At 43.1% G+C, this 25,252-nt stretch overlaps 1 protein-coding gene and 1 pseudogene across 1 annotated transcript in view; one reads left to right on the top strand and one right to left on the bottom strand.

The window, feature by feature from the left end:
- Pdzd8 (PDZ domain containing 8) overlaps positions 1–25,252 on the top strand; it is a 56,931-nt gene that overhangs the window by 20,088 nt on the left and 11,591 nt on the right. Inside the window, exons 2-3 of the mRNA XM_051146864.1 lie at positions 1,842–1,964; positions 12,719–12,821. Of these exons, the coding sequence (XP_051002821.1) occupies positions 1,842–1,964; positions 12,719–12,821 (226 nt within the window). The remainder of the gene's footprint in view (positions 1–1,841; positions 1,965–12,718; positions 12,822–25,252) is intronic.
- On the bottom strand, positions 15,391–15,671 carry LOC127189758 (small ubiquitin-related modifier 2-like; annotated as a pseudogene).

Below are 25,252 nucleotides of genomic sequence, written 5' to 3'. Positions count from 1 at the left end.
ACAGTTTTGAAAACCAAGTGTTCTTAGAAGTGTGAATATGTAGATTCTTTTGACTGGCTTGCTGGGACAGCTCTATCCTGTTGAGTGTATTCCTCTTAAGTGCAATGCATACCTTTCTGGCTTCAATGTGATTTATGCATTTGTATTCAATTTAATATATTTTATACATAATGCATTTAATTTATTAATGCCTATATTGTTTTGCTAATCTGTTTAACTCATGTTCTTTTGAGAATTGTTTTGACAAGAAGAATTGATTCTTAGAACAACTGTGATTTAGTTAAATAACTTGAGAGTATTAATGCTGTACTTTCTAGAGAATGTAGTAATACTTGTAATTTTTTAAGAGTTAATTGATTTTTATATGTTCTTCAGAGGCTATAAGGCTTATGTATTCAAAGCTCTCAGGTATAACATTGTACTAATATGAAAATACCATTTCTGATCTTTTTTTAAATCTTCAAAAATGTGGAATGTGTCTGAATCAAATGGCTTTAAAAGCAAATTAGTGTAATATTTTGGAGAAACTAACTGGGGGAACTTTGTTTTCTATACTAGTTTAAAACCAGGAGAAAACAATGAGCAGTTCTCTGTGTTCCTACTTGTACTTTCCTCAGTGTATTTTCCTTTACTCACACATTCCCTCCTTGTCAGCATCCTTCAAAATAAACCGTAGTACACTATTGATATCCTCCAAGCGTGTAATTTTTAGTGCTTGGTTTTTGTAAATGAGCTCAACAGCACTGAAGTATTGGATGTGTGAGGCCCCTAGCAGGTCTGTGTGAGATGAGGCCATGCTGGAGAATCCCAGTCTCAAAATCTTTCTTAGACTCAGTAGTGTGTTACCTAGGTGATTTTAAACTCCTTGGTTCAAATGATCAAGAGGCCTTAACCACTTTAGTAGCTGGAGGAATTACAGATGTATGTCACCACACCCAGATTTTGTTTTGTTTTGCTCTGTTTGTTTGTTCTGTTTTGTTTCGAGACAGGGTTTCTCTGTCTATTCTTGACTGTCCTGGACTCACTTTGTAGATCAGGCTGGCCTCGGACTCACAGTGATCTGCCTGCCTCGGCCTCCTGAGTGCTGGGATTAAAGCCGTGCACCACCATACCCGGGCTGCTCTGTTTTAAGCCTTAAAATTTTCTGAACAGGTAATGTCGTGGCTAGTGCAGACTGTCCTTTGCTTTAAGGAGGAGTATGAGCTGTGGCTCAAGTTGAAGTTTTGGTCCTTTGACAGCTCAGCAGAGGCATCTGCGTAGGAAAAGGTTATTGGTGAGGAGCACACAGTGCTCCAACCAGTCATAGGGCGGCGCTGGGACACAGTCGGGTGCTGCTGACGTCAGTCCAGCTTGAATTCTGGTTGGGTTGCTCCTGCGTAAAGTTGAATCAAACCTTTAGGGTCCTTTGTAAGCCTCACTCTCCAGAGAGGGGAGTGCACAGAGCACCCCATCTGGAGTGTGAGCACCAGCCGGCTCCTGCAGAGCCGTTCCCACTGCCGGCAGATGTCATCTTCAGCAGTGGCCTTTGCTGCTGCGTAGGTTGTTGTCGTCATTACGCACTGGTCACTGTCATTCTGCGTCCACTGACGGTGCACTCTGAGTTCTGATCTGTACAGGAGGAGATGCTTCTCGTCCAATCCACGGACTATCTCCATCCAGACTTTAGGCCTCCTGGGGACCTCTGGTTTCCCTGTACTCCCGGATGATCCCGAAAAGGCACCATCTCCTTCCAGCGGTGCAGTTCTACATGTCCTGAGTCCTTGGTTAGACGGGTAGGTATTCATTATGCTCTAAACTGTGGTTATCATTCAGAAATTTAGACGTATCTTTACTTTTATCAGGTTTAAGCCGTTCTTTCCATACCAAGCCTTGCAAGGATTTGAAGATGATGAAGAGCTTATCCATATTCAGCAGTGGGCGCTTACTGAAGGCCGGCTCAAAGTCACACTGTTAGAGTGTAGCAGGTATGTCCTCTTTACTACATGGGCAAGAGAGTAGGAGAGAAGTGAACTTAAGGACTGTCTGTTTATTCTGCTTTTATGCTAGTTTATATTGTATTATTTTTATCTATAAATAAGTTTAAGTATAAATTTAATGAAAATACTCTTTTCCAGTTTGCAAATATATAAATCATTTAGAAAGTCACTTGGAAGCATTTATTTTGCCATAATCCCAAGTTTTTAGACGAATGGTGCTGTGCTGACATTTTTGTCTTAACTTTGCCTATTAGAGAGCACTCCTAGCATAGTAGTTTTGAGAGTTATGGTTAGTAAAAATGCTCACTAAAGTGACTAAATCAGACGTGAACCCTGTGCATTTGGAAGTAATCTTTCCTAGCCTCAGTGTCTTAACCACCATAGTCCAAGCTATGTTCATTTCTCACCTAAATTAACAGCCAGAATGACCTTTAAAATGCAAATCTAATTGTCATTCTCCAGCTTAATGCGCAGCAGCTTCCCTTTTATTTTACTCCCAGGATGCTGTGCAGATCTTCCCTGATCTATGAGGGTCCTTTTCTCCAGCTTCTTTTTCACTTCCTTCTGTTCAGCCCTTAACTCATGGTGTGTCAGCTACCCAGGGCTTCCTCAGAGAGGGTTGACAAGATTCCCTCCAGAAAGCCAGCTAGCGAATGTTATGGGCACTGGGATTTGTCCTGGTGCCTCCACCTCTCCCCAGCTCTGCTGTGTACTGCAGAGCCAGTCACAGGCAGTGCATAGAGGAGTGGACCTGGCTTTCACCTGGAGCTTTGTCAATTTCAGTTAAGTTTTTTGTGTAATGAAATGGTATTTTGATTCTTTTTAAACACTTCACATAAAACAATCAGCTGCCTGGATTTAGGCCACTATCTGCCACTTTTCTGCCTCGCTGTCTTAAAGGACAAGCCCCTCACTCCTGTCATCTGCCTTCCTGACTCACACTGCTAGAACACGCGAAAGCTGCCTCCTTAATGTCCGCTCAGCACTCTAAGTGCAGCACCGTGTCCGTAGGCTACACTGCTGGGACACTTGATTGTACCACTGACTACTTACCACTTTTAGTCTTTATTTCTAACTCATAATACAAATGAGGTCTTGAGTGCTAGGGTTATACACTTGAGCCTTTGCAAATAGATAATTCTGACCATGCTGATTATGCAAATCCTGCGGTAACGGAGGATTATGCTTCATTCTGTCAAAAAGTCTTGATAAGAGTCTTTCACTGGAAAAAAAAAAGAGGCCAAATACGCTGTTATATCATAAAAGGACCTATGGTGTACAACAAAAAGATGTGCAGGTACAAGGCTGGGTACTCAGAGAGAGTGAGTTCTCCTGCTGGAATGTTGCTAGAAGGCCTGAGCGTTGTTACGATCCTGTTGGCTCGTGAGCATTCACTGAGCATATGCTCATCTGGTACAGCATGCTTCAGAGTAGGCATACATTATAAAACTACTGAATCAAGGCAGTCATTTTCCTAAGAGCCACATATTTTCTGATAAATTCTATGGGATTCATCATATTGTGATGTGAGAGACCGGGTGATGTGATGGGTACGTTGAGGGGCGAGTCTATTAACCACTTATACAGTTTGAGAAGAAGCTATGAACGTGTCAGTGAGGTGAGGGCCGAGAGCTTTGTTGAGCGGAGGCTGCACTCCAGGGCATTGGCTGCTCACTCTAGGTGGATGATGTTAATCAGGTCAGATCTTCACTGAATCACATTTGTTCTGTCTAAGCCCTGTATTTTTTCAACAGCTTTTAGGGTGTTTTGTTTTATCTAAAAATACATGTTTAAATTTTTTTGTTTTAGTGTTAAGTATAATACATAAAAATTCACAGACATTGACATTCTCTGTCCCCAAGTCACCTCCCTTTCCCCCATTTATTCCTTGTCATTATGGTCTCATGACTTCTGGTTTTTCTCAACAGTTTCAATTTCTTACCATCTCTCTTGCTTACCTTCTTGTTCCTGTGGTAGAAAGCCTGACAAGAGCAACTTAGGGAAGGAGAGGCTTATTTTGGCTCTCAGTTTTGAGGGTACAGTAGTCCTTTATGGTGAAGAAGGGGTGTTTGGTGGCAGGAGTGAGGGTTATAACACATGACAGTGGGAAGAGAGCGATGGATGAAGCTGCTGCACTCCCGCTCCTGTGGCCAGGACCCATTGGTGGCGGCTGCCCACATTTAGTGTGGTTTTCCCATCAGCTAACCTCACGTAGGAGCTGCCACATAGATGTGAACAGAGGCTTGTTTCCATAGTGATTCTAAATTCTGCCAAATCTAACAATCAAGATTAGTGACCGCACATGTACTTCTTGTCAACTTGGCATTCAAGCTATAGTCTTACCTCTGGTCTCTGTAGGCCCCTGGTCATCTCACAGTGCGACGTGTGTTCAGTCCAACTTAGAGTCACCCATCTTTAACACTCCAGCACTGTTTGATGTCCAGAGTCTCTTCTGAGTGATTGCCAAGAAGGTCTGAGTTTTCATCCTTAGCACCCACTCCAGAGCTGGGCATAGCTGCGTAAACCCACAACTGCAGCATCGCAGCGGGACACGCAGATCCTGGGGCTGAAACCGAGCTGCAGGTTCAGGGAAAGAGTCTGTTTCAAAAAGAAGATGGAGAGCAGCAGAGGATAACACCCAGGACCGTCCTCCAGCCTCCAAATGCTTGCTCCCTAGTATAAGTACCTGCATACTCACACGCGGATAGTGCACACACACGCAGATAGCGCACTCACACGCGGATAGTGCACACAGAAAGGGGGTATGAAAAGCTCACACAGCTCACCAAGTCCCAGCTGCTGTACACATGTTGGGTGTGTCTTGCTTTGGTCGGCCCTTACTCTGTCTGGGCTCCAGAGAGCTTGGGTAGCTCCATCTTTTGAGTTCTGCTCCCCATGGCACATATAGTTTCTCTCTTGAGCCAGCTCTACTCCTTGCCTGCAGTATTTCTCAGCAGATGACCTATGGTTCTAGTGTCTGCAATATTCTAGAGTGTTCATTATAGCGTAGTCTTTCCCTCACAGCCTCAGGCAGTGTCCTCTTTACAGACACTCTGACTGCCACATATTGCCTGGCCTCAGCAGCTCACTGGAACCATAGTGCAAATTCTGTTAAACCCCCTTAATCTTTCATTGTTGACAAATAAGTACCATGCGGGTCACACTGCTTTACATTGAGCTGGGATGAAGCCTGGTCCCCTTGGACCACAGTTCCAGCTGCCTTTGTGTCTGACCTGGGAAAGCAGGTCCTTAGGCAGGGAGCCCTTTGGCTGCATATCCCTTTTAAACCCTTTTCACAGTAGCGTAGTTTTCACAAGACGAAGCCTCTGATGTGTGGACACCCTTTCTCTTGTCCCAGTATAGAGTAATGTTTCTTTTTAATGGTGCTAGTAATAGCTAGTTATATCTGGTTTTGAACCAGCCTTGTCTTTAAATTTGCTCACAGTTTTCTAACTTTTTACAGTACTTTTTCCTCTTTTTCACTGTACACTTGGATGAAAGCAGAAGTAATAGCTGTGACAAAGCATGTATACTCTCCTGTCTTGACATCTCCTCTGCCAAACAAAATAGTCCATTTTTACTATTTTGTTTAGCCTCATTCCTGTTCTCAGGATATTGGCAGAATGTAGCCACACTCTTTACAACGTGTAACATACATGGCCTGTAGCGCAGTCCCTGGTAAGAGCTCTTGCTCCCCTTTTGAAATTCTATGGTCTAGACCTCTACTGTCTGCGTTTTTCTCAGTATTCTAGTCTTCCACATTCCTATATCAGAACAGCACATTAGCTCTACTTTTCTCACCTAGTGTTTCAAACTTCTCCACATTCCTCCTTCAGACCAGTTTCAAAGGGAGAGATGGCTCAGAGGTTAAGAGCACTGGCTGCTCTTCCAAAAGTCCTGAGTTCAATTCCCAGCAACCACATGATGGCCCACACCCATCTGTAATGTGGTCTGATGCCTCTTCTGTCCTGCAGGTGTCCATGCAGGCAGAGCACTATATGAATGAATGAATGAATGAATGAATGAATGAATGAATGAATACATCTTTAGCCAGGCGTGGTGGTGCATGCTTTTAATCTCAGCACTTGGGAGGCAGAGGCAGGCGGATTGCTTTGAATTCCAGCCCAGCCTGGGCTACAAAGTGTGTCCAGGACAGCCAGGGCTACACAGAGAAACCGTCTCGAAAAACAACAGCAACAACAACAACAACAACAACCAGTTCCAAAGGCCTGCAAACCACATGGTCAAGTTTACCACAGTTACAGTTCCACTTCTTGGCACGAGTTCTCTGTATTAGTGACTTTTCTTGCTGCTCTAATAGAATATCTGATGAAAGCAGTGACTCGCAGCGTGAGGGCACAGTGCGCCACAGTACAGCATCCACGTGTCAATATAGTGCACATAGGTATGAAGAATTTGTAAATCAGGGCCCCTGATGTGTCCAGGGTTAGTCTGTCCTGACGAAATCGTTCCTTTCCTTGCCTCTTCTCCACTTGATATTTCGTGGCTCTCAACAACGTCAGCCCTTGATCCATTTGTTGAGTCTGGTAATAGATCTCGAGCCGTTACAGGCTTTATCATGCAGACACAAAGGATGCTACAAAGGCACTGGAGTCACTGCTGCAGTTGTCCTTGTGTGTCCAAGCTTGAGGCGTCTTTGCGCGTCTCCTTGTACTTGTTGTGTTCTTAAGCCTCCAGGGCCTTCTGCTCACTCCGTGCCGCTCTCTCCAGCCGTGCGCTGAACTAGTCAGGTTGGACAGTGTCCGAAGACTAGAAAAACAAAAACTAGCAATTTTTAAAGATAAGTTATGTTAAAGCAGGCCTCTGTCTGCCTGTTGGTTTTCATTGCATGCTTTTCACATTTTTTTTTTTTTTTACCCAGTTCTTAACCACTGAAGTGTTACGAGACTTGCATTGCTTTCACATAAAGTGCTCACTGGCTTTGCTGTAGCTGCCCTGGTTGCATATTGTGATTTTTAAGGGGGAGATTTAGAGTCAAGTTTTTTATCCCAAAGATTTATTTATTGCTTATGTATACAGTGTTCTTGCCTGCATGTACACCTGCACAACAGATCTCATTAGAGATGACTGTGAGCCATCGTGGGGTTGCTGGGAATTGAACTGAGGAGTTTTGGAAGAACAGATAGTGTTATTAACCTCTGAGCCATCTTTCCAGCTAGGTCACCACTCTTCACAGCCTCCTAGAACCAATAGTTGTCTTAGTTTGTTTTTATTTATTTCCATTTTTTATTTATTTTATTTATTTATTTTCATTTTCATTTTTAAGCAATTTATTAGTAACCATATCCTTAACATGAAATTATGTGCAGAATGTCAGAAACATTTATATATACTTATTGAAAAATGAACTAGAATTTGGCCACTCGTTCGCAAAACATACTTTTTAAATGATATCAAACAATCCCATGCAAACAGTGTGGAATGAATAAGGCTATCTAGACAGTTTTCTCTAGATTAAACATTACCTCACTTATGCATAATTAATTAATGCAGAGATCTGGTGATTATTAATGTTTCCAACTCCAGAACACATAAGCAGCTGATTCTTCTATGCCCCAGGGATGAGGCACGGCCCAGGGTTCTACTGGGAGCCAGATACTGCTGGCTTTTCACCAATACCAATGAGCATTTACACGAAGAGAACCCTAATTTAGCTGGGATGAAGCAAGAAATTCAATTAAAAACATTTATTTTCTGAAACTCCTTTCTACCAAGGAATGTCCTTCTGACACTGTTCTGGCCACTGGACAGTAGCTGAGGGTTTCTCTTCTGTAGTTTCTTTTTCTTCTGAGTCCCGCTATTTTATTCACTTGAAGAGGATGTTAAAGGAAATGAGAGCCCTTTGTTCTTCATCCTGGGTATCTGCTGCTTGGCAGAGAGCAGCCTGGCTACCTCCATGTGCTGATTTTTCTTTTAATTGCCCCCAAATGCTTCTGCAGCACCACCACACCCCTCAGCCTGGAGTTGTTGGCTCCGTCTCCTTGTGGAGCTCCTGACCCCTCCAGGTCCTTCCATCCCCCAGCTCTTCCATAAGACTCCCTGCACTCCACACCAAAGTTTGGCTGCGAGTCTCAGCATCTGCCAGGTAGAGTCTTTCAGAAGACCTCCATGGCAGACTCCGTCCTGTTCCTTCCCTTCAACTGCTTCTGGTGTCTGCTTGTCCTTCTGAATGAGACATTAGCATCCTCCCTAGGGGCCTCCTTGTTATTTAGCTTCTGTAAGTCTGTGTATTGTAGAGTGGTTATCCTGTATCGTGTGGCTAATATCTGCTTATACATATATACCATGCATTTATTTGCAAGTGGTTTTTTTTTTAATAATAATGCTTAAAAGATAAATAAATAAGAATGTAAACACAGGCCCATTTTATCTTCAGAAATTATAATGGGAAAAAGAAACAATTTATTCTTTGGCCAGCAGTATGTACATATTTATGGCAAAATGTTTAGTTCCTCATGGATGCCTACTCATACAGAATTCTAAAACTCATTTACAAGAAGAGTTGGATTAGATGTTAAAATTCTATCTTGCGTTTGTTTGTGAATCCCCCACGACTATTGAATAGAGGAAACAGCACCTTTTATGGTTAAATTTTTCATTTTTAAAAATGATGTTAAATATTTATGCTAATATCTTTCAGTATTTTATTGATTTTCATTTGGCATTTATTTTTCTGTACTTTAAATATAGTCTTACCTATATCAGATAAATATTTAAATCTTACTGAAATTTGTCTTGTCTCAATATATATTCTAATGGGACACATCTTTTCAATGTTTGACACATTTTCTGACCTTTCTTAGAAAAGTGATTATTTGTTGTTATAATTACTCATTATTTATTTTCTCTAAAACAGCTTTTTTGAGGTATAACCCAGGTAGCCTGCAACTTGTCATTCAGAGTTCAGCCTCTTAGTGCATTTTACATCCATCATTATAACTTTACTTGGCACACTTTCTTTCTTTTTTAAGAATTATTTATTTTATGTATATGAGTGCTTTGTTTTCACGCACACCTGAAGAGGGAATCAGAGCTCATCACAGATGGTTGTGAGCCACCATGTGGTTGCTGGGACTTGAACTCAGGACCTCTTGGAAAGCAGTCAGTGCTCTTAACCACAGAGCCACCCCTCCAGCCCCTGCTTGGTGCACTTTCCTAGCCCATGTGTTGTTGTGCAGTCTGTCCTCATTCTCCTCTCGTTTTACCTCTTCCTAACTAACTATGTGTCCGAAAACAAAAGAATGTCAAATGTAGTTACTGGTCCCGTTAGCTTTACTTGCAGTTCATTAACTATACTTCTATATAATGCATGAGCATGCCCACTGGACACTAGCTGAACAAAGCAATACTGAGAAGAGCTGATCAGTTAGCATCAGGTTACTTTTTTCAAGTTTTGTTTGTTTGTTTTTGTTTGTTTATGTGTGTGGCATGGAGGGAGGAAAGGAGAGAGGAAGGAGAGGAGGCGGGGAGAGGAAGGGGAAGGGAAGAGGGAGAGAAGGGAATGGGTACCTGAGGGAGGCCAAGGAGTGTGTTCCACTCCCCGGAGCTAGAGTCACCAGGTGCGGGTGCTGGGAAGTGAACGGGGTCCTCTGGAAGGGCAGCAAGAGCTCCCAGCCCCCCACTCACCCCCAGCCCATTTCCCAGCTCCAGTTACTGCTTTGTAAGGGTTAAGACAGATGGGGTTTGGTTATTATGCTGACATAGGTAGGCTGAAATCTGTTCTCAGGACAGATTGGTCTGTTTGGGTATTCGTTTGCTTCCTTAAAGTTCAGATCATGTGACTGTGTGTGTAGGTGTAGGGTGAACATTGGGCTTCTTCCTCTATTACTCCAAGTTACTTAACTTGGGACTCAGTTCACCGAGGGCCAGTGAGCCCAGGTTCCGCCTGACTTTGCGGGTGGTGGGAAACCAAGGTCAGATTCTCATGCTTGCGTGGCAGGCGGCTTAGCTGTGCAGCCATCTCTTCTGGCCGGCATGATGTAACATTTAGCACCTAACCCTAACCCTAACCCTAACCCTAACCCTAACCCTGAGGAGCTAAATGTTTTAGTTTAACAGTCTGTTCTTTAGGGGTCCATTAAAGGAACTCAGTTCAAAACACTGGCATCCTATAGTGGTTCTTCTTTTTGCTATAAATTTGCTTATTCTAAAAATTTAACTTGAGTGGAGTTAACTGTTCATTGTGACTGGCCTCTCTGACTTAGCATACTTTCATATTTCATCCATATTGCAAAATGATCTAGTGAGTACTTCATTTTGTTGTCAAATCATATTCCTTTGAAGTGAAATTGCTAAGATGATGTTCACTTTTTAAGCAACTGACAAACTATTCTCCAAAGTGACTGTAACAGTTTACATCTCAGTAGTAATGTACAAAGATCCCAATTTCTCCATAACCCCACCAAATGTCTCTTGCTGCCTCTTAAAAGAGTGTAGCCAGTGTAGCAGGCTTGCAGTGGTCTGCGTTTATTATTCTCACGATTAATAACAAGCGTACTATGTGCATGCAGAGCCTGTGGGGGCCAGAGGCCTTCCCCACGAGGAGAGCATGGCCTGAGTTTCTGCTCCATCTCTCCAGCCTGCCACCTTTGCCTATTTTAAAATTGTGTAGTTTATGTTTTATTGTGACATTGTAACTTTTTGTTTCTCCTAAATACTTGGCCTGATAAAATACATTTGAGAATATTTTCTTCCATTCTGGGGATTTTCTCATTTATATGATAGTACCCTTTGAAATAGGAAAAGAGTTCATTCTCTTGGGTTTTTTGGTTTTTTTCCTCTGTGCTGGGACCTATCTCAGGACTGTGTATCAGTCAGGCAAGGGCTCGGTCTGTTTTTAAAAGTCTTTTACGTTTTCTTCTGGTGCTTATTCTTTGTATCATAATAAAGCATAGCTTAGTCTAGGGCAAGATTTATTTATTTTTCTGAGTTTTGTAGGGTTTTTTTTTTTACATCTTACATTTAATAATAATGTGATTGTTTTGAGTTAATTTTCTGTTCTGTGTTATACCATTTTAAAAACATCTGAAGTCACTAGCACATCTGCCTGGGGTCTGGGGCTCCAGCTGGGGAAGCCTGAGGCAGTTCACTCTCTGAGCAGATGGTGGCAGTAGAGCTTCAGAGAAGGAGAATTCTGGTTATTCTTTTAAAAAGGATTGCTAAAGTTAAGAATTTTTAAAATGTGTTTCGCTTGTCTTCTTTTTGGAGGTAAGTCATTAGACACTAAGTTTAAAGTCTTTTAAAAGATTTTTTAATATTTAAATTTATGGGCTTTGCTGCCTACCCTCACTCAGGATTCTCAGTTCACGATCCCAGTTTGTGAGATGTGGATAGTATCCTGGGGATCAGTGTCTCCAAACTTAGGACACAATTTTTTCAAATTTCCATGGTTCGTTTTTCCATTTTTCTTTCATAATTTCATTGCTTCCTGTGCTCTTTATGTAGTGGTAAAGTAATAGAGTAACAGCTAATATGCTGTTAAATGTTAAAGCTGTTCATTGGCCGGGTCTGGAGACAGACTGGCAGGCCATGCTCCATCATGAGGGCAGATAGTAGGGGCTGGATAGGTGGAGGACGCCCTTTCTGCTCTCCAGTAATAGAGCTCTAATGTCCTCTCAGATTTAGACCTGGGTCCTTTGTAGACTACTCAGCATGGATCGAGTGTTTCTTTTGTTCTGTGATGGTTGTTTTCAACATAAGAGTCTGGAGAGGTTGCTTGGTGGTCGAAGTGCTGCCTGTTCTTTCCAGAGGGCCCTGGTCTGATTCCCAGTACCTACACCCATCTGTAACTCTACTTCAGGCCATCTGTTGCCCTCTTGGCACCAGGCATGCACAAGGTGCACAGACAGACAGAGAGGCAAGACATTCGTACACTTTTGTTTGTTTGTTTGTTTTGTTTTGTTTTTCGAGACAGGGTTTCTCTGTGTAGCCTTGGGTGTCCTGGACTCACTCTGTAGACCAGGCTGGCCTCGAACTCACAGAGATCCACCTGCCTGTGCCTCCCGAGTGCTGGGATTAAAGGCGTGCGCCCCCACACCCAGCTACACCCCACCTTTTTAAAGAAGGAAATAAATAACAAACATTGAACGTGTATTGTTTAGTACTGTTCTAATAAGTACTTTATGTATATTATCTTCTAGTTTCAAAAATAGTTCTTCCAAAAAGGTAATGCTGTTTTTGTTCTACAGTTTCCATAGAGGGAAACAGATTAGGAAAATAAATAATTTAACTAGGTTCACATTAGGTGGTTGCATCCGTGTGTGTGTGTGTGTGTGTGTGTGTGTGTGTGTGTGTGTGTGTGTGTGTGTGTATGTGTGTGTGTGTGTGTGTGTGTGTGTATGTGTGCTCATATTCAATTGCAGTCTCCTTCTGCATATTAAATTGTACAGAAATGATAGACCTGTATGCATCACTCTGCAACTAGTTTTGGTTTTGAATTCAGCAGTCTAATTTGAAAATCTCTGACTTGCTTACTACAACATAGAGATTTTTAGCCAATTGTTTTACCTCATGCGTACATGTTTGTTTATTTAACAGCTATTGAAAGCTGCCTAGGAAACCTCTAACGTGAGCGGTACTTGGCTTTTCCACTAGAGGGCGTAACGAATGTTTCTTTTTTTGTTATTGTTATTAAAATAGTAATAAAGTAGTGTACTTTTCCTTATAATTATCAGAAAAGAAATGTTTATTGATACAGTATTCTGCCTGTTCTTTTTCTACAGGTTACTCATTTTTGGGTCCTATGACAGAGAAGCAAACGTTCATTGCACACTGGAGCTGAGCAGTGCTGTTTGGGAAGAGAAACAGAGGAGCTCTATTAAGACGGTAAACTGTGCAGTTTCACATCTACGTAAGATTGTTCTGCCTTTAAAAGCCGCCTTTCCTAGTGTCCCTATATTCTTAGATGTGTTGTGGTTCATAAGCAAACAGCGGCTATTTTTTTAGCCAACACTACAGCATCAGTAATAAAGTCGGTCACCTGGAACTAGGAATGGACAGACTGCACACGACACAGTCTGTTCAGCTTTCTTTTAAAATTTTGACATTGTCTGATTTAAGGAATCAGAGGTCATAATTTGCTTTAGTGTTGAGGTGTACATGTGTGACACCCCACTCCCCCATGTGAAAGCCAGAGAGCTGTGCAGTTCCTTATGTGCCATCTACCTTTGGTTTTCTCAGACAGGGTCTCTCACTGGCCTGGAGCTCACTAAGTCAGCTGAACTGACTGGCCAGCAAGCTCAGAAATCCATCTGTCTTTTCTCCTCTCCAGCGCTACCATGCTTGACTTACAAAAGGGGAAGGGGCTTCTGGGAAGTCTAGCTAGATTGCTCGTGTTAAAAGGCTTTGCTGACTTTACTGGCTGAGCTATGGTCCTAGCCTCTAGAAGGAACTAATTTTATTGAGTGCCTCCGAAAGCTTGTGAGTTCACAGAATGTGTTTACTCAGCGGTGTTTTATGAACAGTAAGTGTGCTAGGCGCTGTTTCTGACGCTAGAGAAACAGTTCCTGTGGCACCAGAGTCAGCCGGGAGTGTGGTCGGGTAAAGACGGAAAAGTGAAGATCGCCATCTCCAGAGCTTGACAAGATTATAACATGATGCTCTTAAAATTTACTGACTATTGGGAGAACCCTTAAATTTAAAAGTGGGTGGCATAAAATTTTCTTGGAAGAAATAAAATAATTTTAACTTGAGTGGGAAATAGAAATGAAATGAAATGGGCAGAGGAAGATGGCCTGACTCAGCTTGATTATGAGAAAGTAACAAGAGTCGTTGAAGATTGTAAATGTGGTAGAATAGAGGGTTAAGTGTCCGTCCGTCCATCCGTCCCCCCCAGCCCCCCCTCACCCCCCGTGTCTGTATGTGTTTCTCTGTGACCTTATGTCTTGAGACAGGGGATCTCAGTGAACCTGGAGCTCATGTTTTGGCTGTCCCAGCAGGCTAGGGAACTCTAAAGGACCTGACTTTCTCTGTTCCATCCTGTCCCCCTCCCACCCCAGCACTGGGGTTAGAGATTAGTGCTATGCCTGCCTCTGCCTCCCAAGTCCTGGGATTACAGGCCTGCGCCACCCCATCCCCACCCCAGCTGGCTATGCACAGCATTTATGTGGATCCCGGGGACTTAAACTCAAGTCCTTATGCTTGTATAGAAAGCACTTCTCCAGCTGGCCGTCTCTCCAGCCCAAAGTAGGTAGGCAGATCCCCCCCCCTCCCGCCCCCATCTCTCTCTCTATCTCTCTCCATCTCCTTCCCTCTCTCCTCTCTTTCTTCATGGTCATTATTCCTGTCTCAATTTTAGGTTAATGTTTTCTTTTCTTTTCTTTTTAAATAAGAGGTTTATTTAAACAAGGTAGTTGACTTGAAGGAAAACTATCAGGATCACTTTGCTCAGGGGTACTCACCCCTACTTACAGACGGACTGCTCTACATGTAACAGCTATGAACTATGTACAAAGATGTTATAAACTTGTCCTTGGTTTTACAATGATAAATGAGAAGCACTAAACTTCTCCAATTGAACAAAGTATGCAAGGATTTATGTTGTTGGCTTATTTTGTTAAAACAATGAGAGAAAAATAACTCACTGGAGTATAAAGATGAGAGCTGAATGAGCACGCCACTGTGGAGAAAGGGGGTGTTCTCACAGAACCAGCACTTTCCCCAGACCATCTCCATCTGACATCACCAAAACAGAACGTTGGCCGTTTAGTTTAAAAAAGAAAATAAGAGCAACATGTGTGTGTGCACCTGCACCAGTTACTTTATGTACAATAAAGAAACGGGAACAGCGAAACAAGAGAATAAAGAAAACTACAGTGCAGTAGTCAGCACGGCGGGACCATCTAGCGCAGTAGTCAGCACGGCGGGACCGTCCAGCGCAGTAGTCAGCACGGCAGAACCATCCAGCGCAGTAGTCAGCACGGCGGGACCGTCTAGCGCAGGAGTCAGCATGGTGGGACCGTCCAGCGCAGTAGTCAGCACGGCGGAACCATCCAGCGCAGTAGTCAGCACGGCGGGACCATCCAGCGCAGTAGTCAGCACGGCAGAACCATCCAGTGCAGTACTCAGCACAGCGGGACCGTCCAGCGCAGTAGTCAGCATGGTGGGACCATCCAGTGCAGTACTCAGCACGGCGGGACCGTCCAGCGCAGGAGTCAGCATGGTGGGACCATCCAGTGCAGTAAGTCAGCACAGTGGGACCATCCAGTGCAGTACTCAGCATGGCGGGACCATCCAGTGCAGTAAGTCAGCACGGCGGAACCGTCCAGTGCAGTAGTCAGCACGGCGGGACCGTCCAGTGCAGTAGTCAGCATGGTGGGACCAAACATGGCTTTCTAGTTGAGAATGTATTCTTCGTCTGCAGCAGAATTCTGTTGTAAAGTAGCAGGTTCCTCTTTCAATAGACACCTCCTGTCTGCTGCTGGAACACATCAATTGTACCTTTGTCCTCCGTTTTCAACGTTGCAGGTGTGTCTACTTTATTGATTGGTTGCCCATCAAACCAGAATCTGATCTGCCTCATCGACAGACCCTGTTGTTGACAATCGGCTTTCATTAGTTTACTAAGTGGTGTGCGTCTCCTGAACTGCGCCACAGAACCATCCTGCTCACCACCTTCAAATTAATGTGCTCGCTGTTGTCAGTCTTGGCTCCTTCTTTGGGTTGCTCACTGGCCATGGCGAGCGCGGCCCCCTCCGCTTCACAAGCGGCACCAGCTGCCCACTGAGGAAGCACACAAGCAGCACCAGGAGTGGCAGACGAAAGAGACGTTTACATTTTCAATCAATTTGAAGTAGCTTCTCCGAGGAATGAAGTAGCCGTTTTAGACTTTGTGCTGAAATATATAACTTTGTGAGAGAGATTATTGTTTTGTCTTGTTAAATGTTGGCTTCACTTTGAGCTGCTCATAACATGCCCTTGCTGCAGGCATTTTCCATGTCCTTTGTTTTATTTTCAAAGATACAAGATTAGACAGCTTTAATATTTTATAGCCAAGGTTAGTAAGACTTTTAATTATGGATTATTATTTTAGATTCTAGCATATGTCACAAATAGTTTTCAAGAAAGGATTTTAGGTTAGTAACCAGGAGTTAAAAATGTCAACAACCAATAAACTGAAATTTTGTGTATTTAATAATTCTAAGAGGGCAAATTACTATTTCCCAAGGCAATATAAAACATTAGAAAATAAAATTTGATACTTTGAGATATATTAGAAATTTGAGTACTAACTCTCACCATTAAAAATAGATATGCTAAATCATTTAATGGTCTTAGGAAACAACCTATGTGTAAACACAATGTTAAAGCTTCGATCCATTTATTTAGTGAATTTGGTCATTAATTGCAGTGACCATGAAGACTGAAAAGAAGTCACCCACTTTTGTGCCCCAGCACTTGGGATTCAACCCAGCATGTCACACTAGACAGATACTCCAGGACTGAACTTACCTCCTACCCTTGCTAAGCTCTTACTCCGTCATACGCTTTCTCTAAAGCTGGATCGAACTTGCTTTACCCTTCAAGAAGCTGGATTACTCGTCTGCTCCCTTTGCCCGCCTCTGTCTTCCACAGTTTAGCATGCCTTTGAGTTTTACAGCTGCCCAGCACTGTGGCCAAGGACCCTGGCTGCCCCTTCATCCTCACTGTGAAGTGTCTAATGCACCCTGAGCAGTCATTTCACAAGGGAAGTGGTGAAGTCTACGTAGAGCATCAGCCAAGGTAGTGGTTAGGGCTGTGCTGGGGTCTCTTTGTTTTGTTTTGGGGTGCATTCAGGGAGGAGACAGCAGTACACATTCTGGTGAGCATAAGTGCGAGCTGCTTCAGGTACATGTGTGCCACAGGGCACAGGCACAGGCTGGTTCAGGTACATGTGTGCCACAGGGCACAGGATATAGGCACAGGGCACAGGATACAGGCACAGGCTGGTTCAGGTACATGTGTGCCACAGGGCACAGGCACATGGTACACGGCACAGGATACAGGATACAGGCAAAAGGCATATGGCACAGGCACAGGGCACAGGGCGTAGGATACAGGCACACGCACAGGTACAGGGCACAGGCATGGGCACAGGCACAGGGCATAGGATACAGGTACAGGGCACAAGCATGGGCACGAGCACAGGGCACAGGCACATGGCACAGACACACGGCACAGGTACAGGGCACAGGTACAGGGCACAGGTACAGGGCACAGGCACAAGCCTTGGGTGTTGTGCTCCCTTTGTCTCCCTCACTCTGGTGCACACGGTGAGATTGACTGCCTGTGAGCTTCTGGATCCTTCTGTCCTCGTCTCCATCTCACAGGACTACAGACTAGCACCTGCCGCTGTGTGGGCTCTGGGGCAAACTCCAGGTCTCTGCATCTGCAGCCAGTGCTTTACCTGTATCTCCTCCCTAAGTGCTTTTCTAGACCCTATTTCCAGGGATTTTTACCTAACAGCTCATTGGCAGAACTGAGTCATTGTAGTATGGGAAACGTGTGTGTGTGTGTCTGTGTGTGTCTGTGCCTGTGCCTGTGTGCTTGTGGAGCTAGAAGCCAATCTTTAGTTTTTTGTTTTTGTTTTTGTTTTTTTAAGATTTATTTATTATGTATACAGTATGCATCAGATCATATTATAGATGGTTGTGAGCCACCATGTGGTTGCTGGGGATTGAACTCAGGACCTCTGGAAGAGGAGTCAGTGCTCTTAACCGCTGAGCCATCTCTCCAGCCCCCATTTTTTTTCTTTTTTCAATCTTTAGTTTTATTCTGGGTTGTCCACCTTCATATTTTCAAGCGGGATCTCTCCCTGGCCTGGAACTCACCGAGTAGCTAATGAACACTGAGCTCCAGGGATCTAGCACCGGCTCTGCCTCCTCAGCACTGGGCATGGAGCTGGGATTTCATTTGTTTGCTTTTTGGTTTTTTTGTTTTTTTTTAATGTGGGGGTCAAATCCGTATCCCCCATGCTTTCACAGTAAGAACTTTAACAACTGGAGAATAGAACTGTGAGTGGTCTTCAGGTGGTAGTTCACAAGAAAGCAACCCCATTTGATTACGTTTTTTAAGTTAATAGAAATAGAGGGAGTGGGAGAGGCCTTCCAGGGTGAGTGTGTGCTAATGGTCTGGGGAGGCCTAGACCACAAAGCACTTGGCCTAAGGCGTAGGCCCTGTGGGAGCTCCTGCCCCAGCACCTGTCTTTAGCCTGTAAGTCCCAGCTTGTTTGCCTGCCTGCCCTGTTTCTTGCATATGGCCCCGTGGGGAAATGTTCCTGTCTTCTGCCAGTTGGTCGCCTTTGTATGCTGATCTTGATGTTGCTTTCTACAGCTCCTACTCTTCCCTTATGCACTAACCATGTAAAGATAGATGCATGGGGGTCAAATTAGTGAAGAGATGGTGAGGTGAGTGGTGAATCAGTCTGTGGAGCTGCCAAGAGACACCTCCTGCCGCTGGTGGCTCACACTAATAGAAAGCTCCAGAGTCTTTGTTATCACTGCAGCCGCATGCAGCTGGAGCATAGATGTCAACATGCTGCTTGTGCCGACTTTTTGTGATTCAGTGAGTGAATGTCAGGGAGAAAAGAGTTGCCTGGTAATCTTTAAGATCTCATTGACAAAAATCATCGTGGCCCACTGCTCCAAAGATAAAGGCAGACTCCTGGGTACCCGCTAAGCCCAGTCCTGTCCTTTGTCCTGCCCATCATGCTGGCCTTCAGTCCTCCTTCCTGGCCTCACTCTGTACTACACGTCTTTAACCATTGTGTACCCTTCCTACACTGTGGCATGTGCTGACCCAGTGTGTTTCTCCACAGTTCTCCAGAGTTCTGCTTGTGCCAGGTCTTAGTTTGCTTGCACTTGTTCAGGTATGTTCCTGGACTTTTCTCCTGTTCCGTTTGGTGAGGGCTGACCTCAGTCAGCTCTTATTTCAAGTGGGCAATGTGAAACACTCACAGGAAATGAGAGTGGACCAGAGAAAACTGTATTCTTCCCTGTCCTTAAGCCTGTCTGGCAGCTGCGCTGTCCTCCTTGGCCCATGCTTCTCACAGGACACTTGCCTCTACCCTTCAGTCTGAGGTTGATAGTGACCTCTTAACTTTTGCTAGTATCTGAGTTTTATCTTGTTACCTTGTTTGGAACTCAGTTCTTCTGTCACCAGCTAGTTACTCCTATTTGTAGATTGCCTTTGCTTTCAATATTTAGCAATTTTCACTTTCCATATCAGTGTCATCTGTATTCTACTGTAGCCCTTCTGGGAAACCTGTTACTTCAATACTTGTCACAGCCCAGGTACAGTTGTATTTGTGTGATAATTTGATCTGGGTTATCTCCAGCAGTATCTGCTATTATAGTGAGATACATTCACTGATTATGTTCTACATGTTCAGTAAATATTCTGGGAAGACTATGCCTAACTAACTAACTAACTAACTAACTAACCCCTACCAAATTTCTCCAGACTATCAGGGTTTCAAACATGACTTTTAGTCATGCTTTGATCTCCTTTGTCCTTCCCTGAATATTTCTCATCTCTTTAAAGCTAATAAAAATATTTAGCTAATAAAAACATCAGAAGAATGTCTCCTGAGAGTAGTTCAGCATAGCTGAAATAAATGACTTAGTATGGTTTAAATTTGAGCTATTTTCACTTCCTTTTTAGTTTTATAGAATTTTAGAAGCCTTGTTGGATAATAATGAATAAAAACCTACATTTCCATATCTGTCTACATAGTGTTAGTAGTCCCTAGAAAGGATTTAAAAGGGCTCTCTGAAAAACTGTAATTTTAAGTGAGAACATTTGAGCTAAGAGAGACAGACTTTTAAATACAGTAGGCCAGATGCCTAGGACTTGGCATTTTGGTGTGTTTACTTAAGGCCACATGCCTGGCAGGTCAAATTTTGGTGTGCCTATTTAACCATTTGCCATTTGCAGTCTTAATCTTATCAAAAGGAAGAGAAAGATTAAAGCAAATAAAGCATTTTTGAAAATGTCAGTCTTTTATGAAAACTTTGGTTTAGTTCAGCTTCATAACATTTGAGAATACAGTAGGGACTCAAAGAAATTTTAACCATGTATAACATTTTATAATTGGCTTCTTAAATAAAGCAAATGCCTTTTGGCTCTAATATTAAATTCTATATAACATTTCCACTCTTAAAATTCTTAAAAATCATCTTAGTTAAAAATAAAGGATGAAGTTCTCTGTCTCAGCCTTTATACTTTGGTATGATTGTGAAATTCTGCGAAGGAGTAAGAACTTATGTTAAAATGTTGTTTGTTTCTAATCACATTAGTCTAATGCACCGAGGAAGCGTCTAGTGCACTAAGAAACAATGTGAGGTATAATTCATTTTATGACCCTTCTTGTCAACAGAAATAGGTCAGCGTTTTGATGTGCATTGTGTACTGCTGTGAGTAGTTCAGAATATGTCACCGTTTCAGAGCAAAAGTACTGTCCCCTGGTGAAAGAAAGCGCAGTCTTAGGGAAAAACTAGAAAATGGTGTGTTAAAGAGGTGACAAGGAAAGAAGCTTCACAGCACACAAGGAGCGTTCAGGGTGGAAGGCATAGTGAAAATCCCCAGAGAGAGGCAATCTGGACACTAGTGAGTGGGGTACAGTGAGGTGTCCAGGTTCACTAAAAGAATATGGCAATATAGAAAAGTTATTCATAACAAAAAGAAGTGTAGCTGTTACTTTCATGACAGTAGAACTATGGAGGCTTTTAGAATAAGTGTTTTAATCAGAGTCAGTCTCTCTCTCTCTCTCTCTCTCTCTCTCTCTCTCTCTCTCTCTCTCTCTCTGTTTGTTTTTCAAGACTGAGCTTCTCTGTGTTGCTCTGGCTGTCCTGGAACTCAATTTGTAGACCACGCTGGCCTCCCAGCTCAGTACCTCTATAGCCCAGCTCACAAACTCTCTAAGGGAGACTAAGAGTGGGATTTGAATCTTAGCCAGGCCTTTTTGGCACCCTGACTGTGTCAAAATCTAAACCCATCTCATCTGTACTTTATTATTCTGTAAATTAGACTGAGACTGCACCAAGGTACAGCACCGTAGCAGGAAGCAGGTCATCAGTAATATGCTCCTGTATCTGAGTAGAATCCAGGCAAGGGGAGAACTTGAAACAGCTGGTGGTGATGGAGATGGAAAATGGAGTCAGCATTGCTTTGGGTATCTCTGGGAACGGAAGAGTTTTAGAGAGGAAGCCAGAAAGAACAGTCTTGAGGAGACAGAAGAAGAAAAAGTGGACATTCGGGACAACTTAGGTTTGAAGTGATATTGGCCAACAAAGGGCAGACAGAGACGTTTTCTTTTGGTTTGCTGTTTTTGTTGTGGTTGTTGTTGGTTTCTTGAGACAGGGCTTCTCTGTGTATCCTTGGGTGTCCTGTACTCACTTTGTAGACCAGGCTGGCCTCAAAACTCACAGAGGTCCTCCTGCCTTTGCCTCCCTGAGTGCTGGGGCTATAGGTGGCTAATTTGCTGTTTATTTTGTTTTTATATTTTTATTTCTATTAATTCAGCTTTCAGTGAACTTTTAAAATTGAACTGTTTATTTGGACATTATGCCCTCTTTTTAGGTCTCTTCTTTCAAATAGGATAGGGAAATGGTGATTTCATAATATAGTGATGAAAATTAAAATTCATTTTGTATTTTGGCAGTGCTATGGATCAAACCGAGGCTCTTACAAATGGTTTAAAAGAGATCAGCATTACCAACTCTAATTTTCTTAAGGGCTGTTGAAGGGGCTTGGTAAATGGCTCAGTGAGTAAAACACCTGCCGTGTAAGCATGGAAAACAGCACCTGTGTGAAAGCCAAGAGTGGTGGTCGGAATGTGACCTTAGCATGAGAAGCCAGGGAGGGGTTGACACACAGATCCCTAGAGCTCACTGCCTTCTGTCTGTGAACACACTGGTGAGGTCCAGGTGCAGTGAGACGGGGCTTGTCTCAGAAAGTGAGGTGATGGGGAAGAAGACACCCTGAGTTGACCTCTGGCCTCTAATCACAGAAACACAAACATGCAAGAGCTAGAGCTGTTGAGAGAAAATTAAGGAGGTAATAGTCACAAAATGTAAGCATTACTTTTCGGTTCTATTTATTAAGACATTTTACCTAACTGTGAGCCCCCCCAAAAAAAAATTTTGACTAGCTCCATCTATTCTTTCTTAGGCGCTAACACCCTTTTCCAAACAGAGCAGCACCTTTTCATGAAGTTGTGCTTAGCCAAATAGCTCACTTTGTGAGTCATGCACAGATGCTGGGTACAGAGCTGGGCCATAGATGATTCAGGAATGTGTTAAAGATAGTACAGGTGAGTGGTCTCCACCGTACTGTCCACTGTGCTCAGTCAAAGGCCGTCAGCACTTACAAGTCTTTGTGTGCATTAACCATATAGCTCTTATTAGCTATGAATAGGCATGTCATCATCTTCATTTCATAGATGAGGAAACGAAGGTACAAAAAATGAAAACAATGCCCAGTTAGCAGGCAGCAGGCATTCTGCAAACCCACACTGAGGGACCCATAGCTGGCCTCTGTTTTGCTGTTGATGTAGAAAGAGTCGGTTATTCTGGGTCAGATATGAATGGCCGTGACCAGGAAACATGGATTCAGGTTACTCTAATTGATACATTCTGCCACAAAAGTGGTAACACAAACTTTTACAGTTGCAGATCACAAAAGGGAAGTCACACGTTAGCATAGGTACCATTTACATTGGTAGGAAATGTCAGGCACGAGACACAAGTTGGAGGAAAATTTCTTCTGTCGACTTGAGGTGTTACAGTGCCCTTGGCTGTGGGGTTGGTTGATGCCAGTGCTCTAGTAAACTCACTGACACATCCTAAGAATATTAGGCTACATACAGAAGTCAAGACGGTTGGCTAACGGGGCCTGGGAACATTGCAACGTTGCATCCTAGCCAGCCAAGGTCAAGCAAGCAATCTCTGGGCTATGTAGCATAGACACAGCTCTTCAAAGGGCCTCACCTCACACTATTATATCATCTCCACAAATGGCATCCCGTGTGCCTGGGTTCAAATCCACATTCCTCCACTCTAGTTCTACGATGGTTAACACTTTCTTTCATCACCTCTAGAGAAGAGGAGTCAAATCTGCCCAAATCCTTTGCCCCATGCCTTCAAATTCTTCCTGTATAAGGTAAGGAGGGCAAGAAAATACTTCTTGGGCCATGAGAGAAAATGGTGTTTTTGTCTGTTTTCAAGATAAGAGATCAAGGGCTGGAGAGATGACTCAGTGGTTAAGAACACTTGCTATGCTTGGCGAGAACCTAGGTTCAGCTCCCAGCACCTGGTGGCTGTGATGGCTTAAAACTCTCCATACCTTCAGTCCAAATGTTCAGGTGTTCTGATCTCAGAGCATGTGACTGTTGAGTCATATACATGGTACATAGACTTACATGCAGGCAAAATATTCATAAAATACAATCTAAACTGGGTATGAATTAAAACCTTTTTAAAGGTAAGAAAGCCAAGTGGTGACTCTAGTGTAGGAAGGTTTGCTGTAGTAGGGGCACCTTCCTTGGGTGCCCTCAGGGAAGGGGGTCCCGCCTGCTGCACCTTACTTTCAAATGATTCAGGAAAAGTGTGTGCAAGAGAACAGCAAGTGTGGTGAAGCACTAGTCAGGAAATACGGCTCTGGGTAAGTAGGAAAAATTTGTAACTTTTCCGTTATTCCTGAAGTTATTTCAAGATAAAGTTATTTTTAGAAAAGTGTATTTAAAAATTTCTTTCACTAAAGCTCCCTGCAGACTTTGTAGCACATGAATCACTTTGCAGAAGTTCAGGGTTAATATGTGAAGGTGAAGGCTGCCTTGGTGACTCAGATTAGGAGCTGTTTCTCCTTGACATCAGCATTCCATGCTATTGTTTCCATAACAACCCTCAGCCTTTGCCTACTTTTCTTAGCTTATTTCACTAATTTAAATTTGTTTCAAATCAAAGCATTGATAAAGGCTTTAATCAAATTTAAAAAGAAGAGACCTGAGGTGTAGTAATTATTCAGATGGAATTGTTTTAACAGCCTTTTGAACCTAAGCAGAAGACTATTTTTTATTCCTTAGGTTACTGTCTCTTTGTAACTGAAGGATGCAGTCCTCATTTACCATTCAGTTTCTTTAGGAACTAAGTTGTCTGATGACCAAGCTAGCATTCTGTTTTGAGAGGGCTTGTTTTTCATCCAAAGGAAAGTCTTTCTGAGGAAAGATTATGGAAGTACTCGATTTATGTTTGACATTTATGCCCAGTTTCATTTATTTAATCATGACAACAGCCCAGTGTGCTAAGAAAATGTCCTCTTCACTGTGACTTGGACATGGTTTGTTTCTCCTGAAGGTTAATGTGTTAGAAGTTTGCCCCCAGTTTGGCAACATAGAGGATGATAGAACCTTTAACAGACAGCAAAGCCCTGAGGGGAGGCCTTGGGTCACAGAGCTATGCTCAGAACAGTTAAAGCAGCTCTCCTAGGATTGCTCTGAGGAACACTGACGAGCCTGGCTGAGTCACTCCGGCTTCCTGTGACACTGTGTGCTCTTCTCCTGCACATGTTCTCTGTGGTGTAAGACAGCCTTCTTGTTACGAGGCCCTTAGGAGAGCTGACCTGTGTCACACCAGTGAACCTCCAAAACGTCTAAGTAAACTTTTTTTTTTTCCCCTTCACAAATATTCTGCATCTGGAATTATTATTATTTTTTGTAACAAATAAGAATATATTTTCTTTATAAATAAATCCCACCGGTCGGATGTGGCTGTACATGCATTTAGTCCCAGCACTGGGGCCAGAAGCAGCTGGATGTCTGTGAGTTCCAGGACAGACAGGGCTACACAGTGAGACCCTTGGAAGGGAGGAAGGAAGGAAGGAAGGAAGGAAGGAAGGAGGAAGGGAGGGAGGAAGGGAGGAAGGAAGGGAGGAAGGAGGAAGGAAGGGAGGAAGGAGCGAGGGAAGGAAGGAGCCAGCAAACAAGAAACCAAATAAGTCCTATAGGGCTAAATTACTTTTCCAAGTTTGATAAAACTAATATATAGAACCAGAACCAGACCCAGTTGAGTTAAAAAATATCCCAGCTAACATAATTTTTTTTCAATATGTCATAACTATTGGGGCTTGAGAAAAAGGTAATTTCGTTGGATTTTTAGCTCCTCAGTGGAAGTTAACTGCTAAAAAAGCAAACATCATTCTGGTCACGAAAATGTTTACCTGTATAGTCCATATTAGAGAATTTAATTTAGATTTTATTCTTTTTCCTATACAGATCTACCTAT

Source organism: Acomys russatus, chromosome 5, assembly GCF_903995435.1.
Source record: "Acomys russatus chromosome 5, mAcoRus1.1, whole genome shotgun sequence".
Taxonomy (NCBI): Eukaryota; Metazoa; Chordata; class Mammalia; order Rodentia; family Muridae; genus Acomys; species Acomys russatus.
Note: the sequence above shows the minus strand (reverse complement) of the source record. Positions and strands in the feature narration are given on the sequence as shown.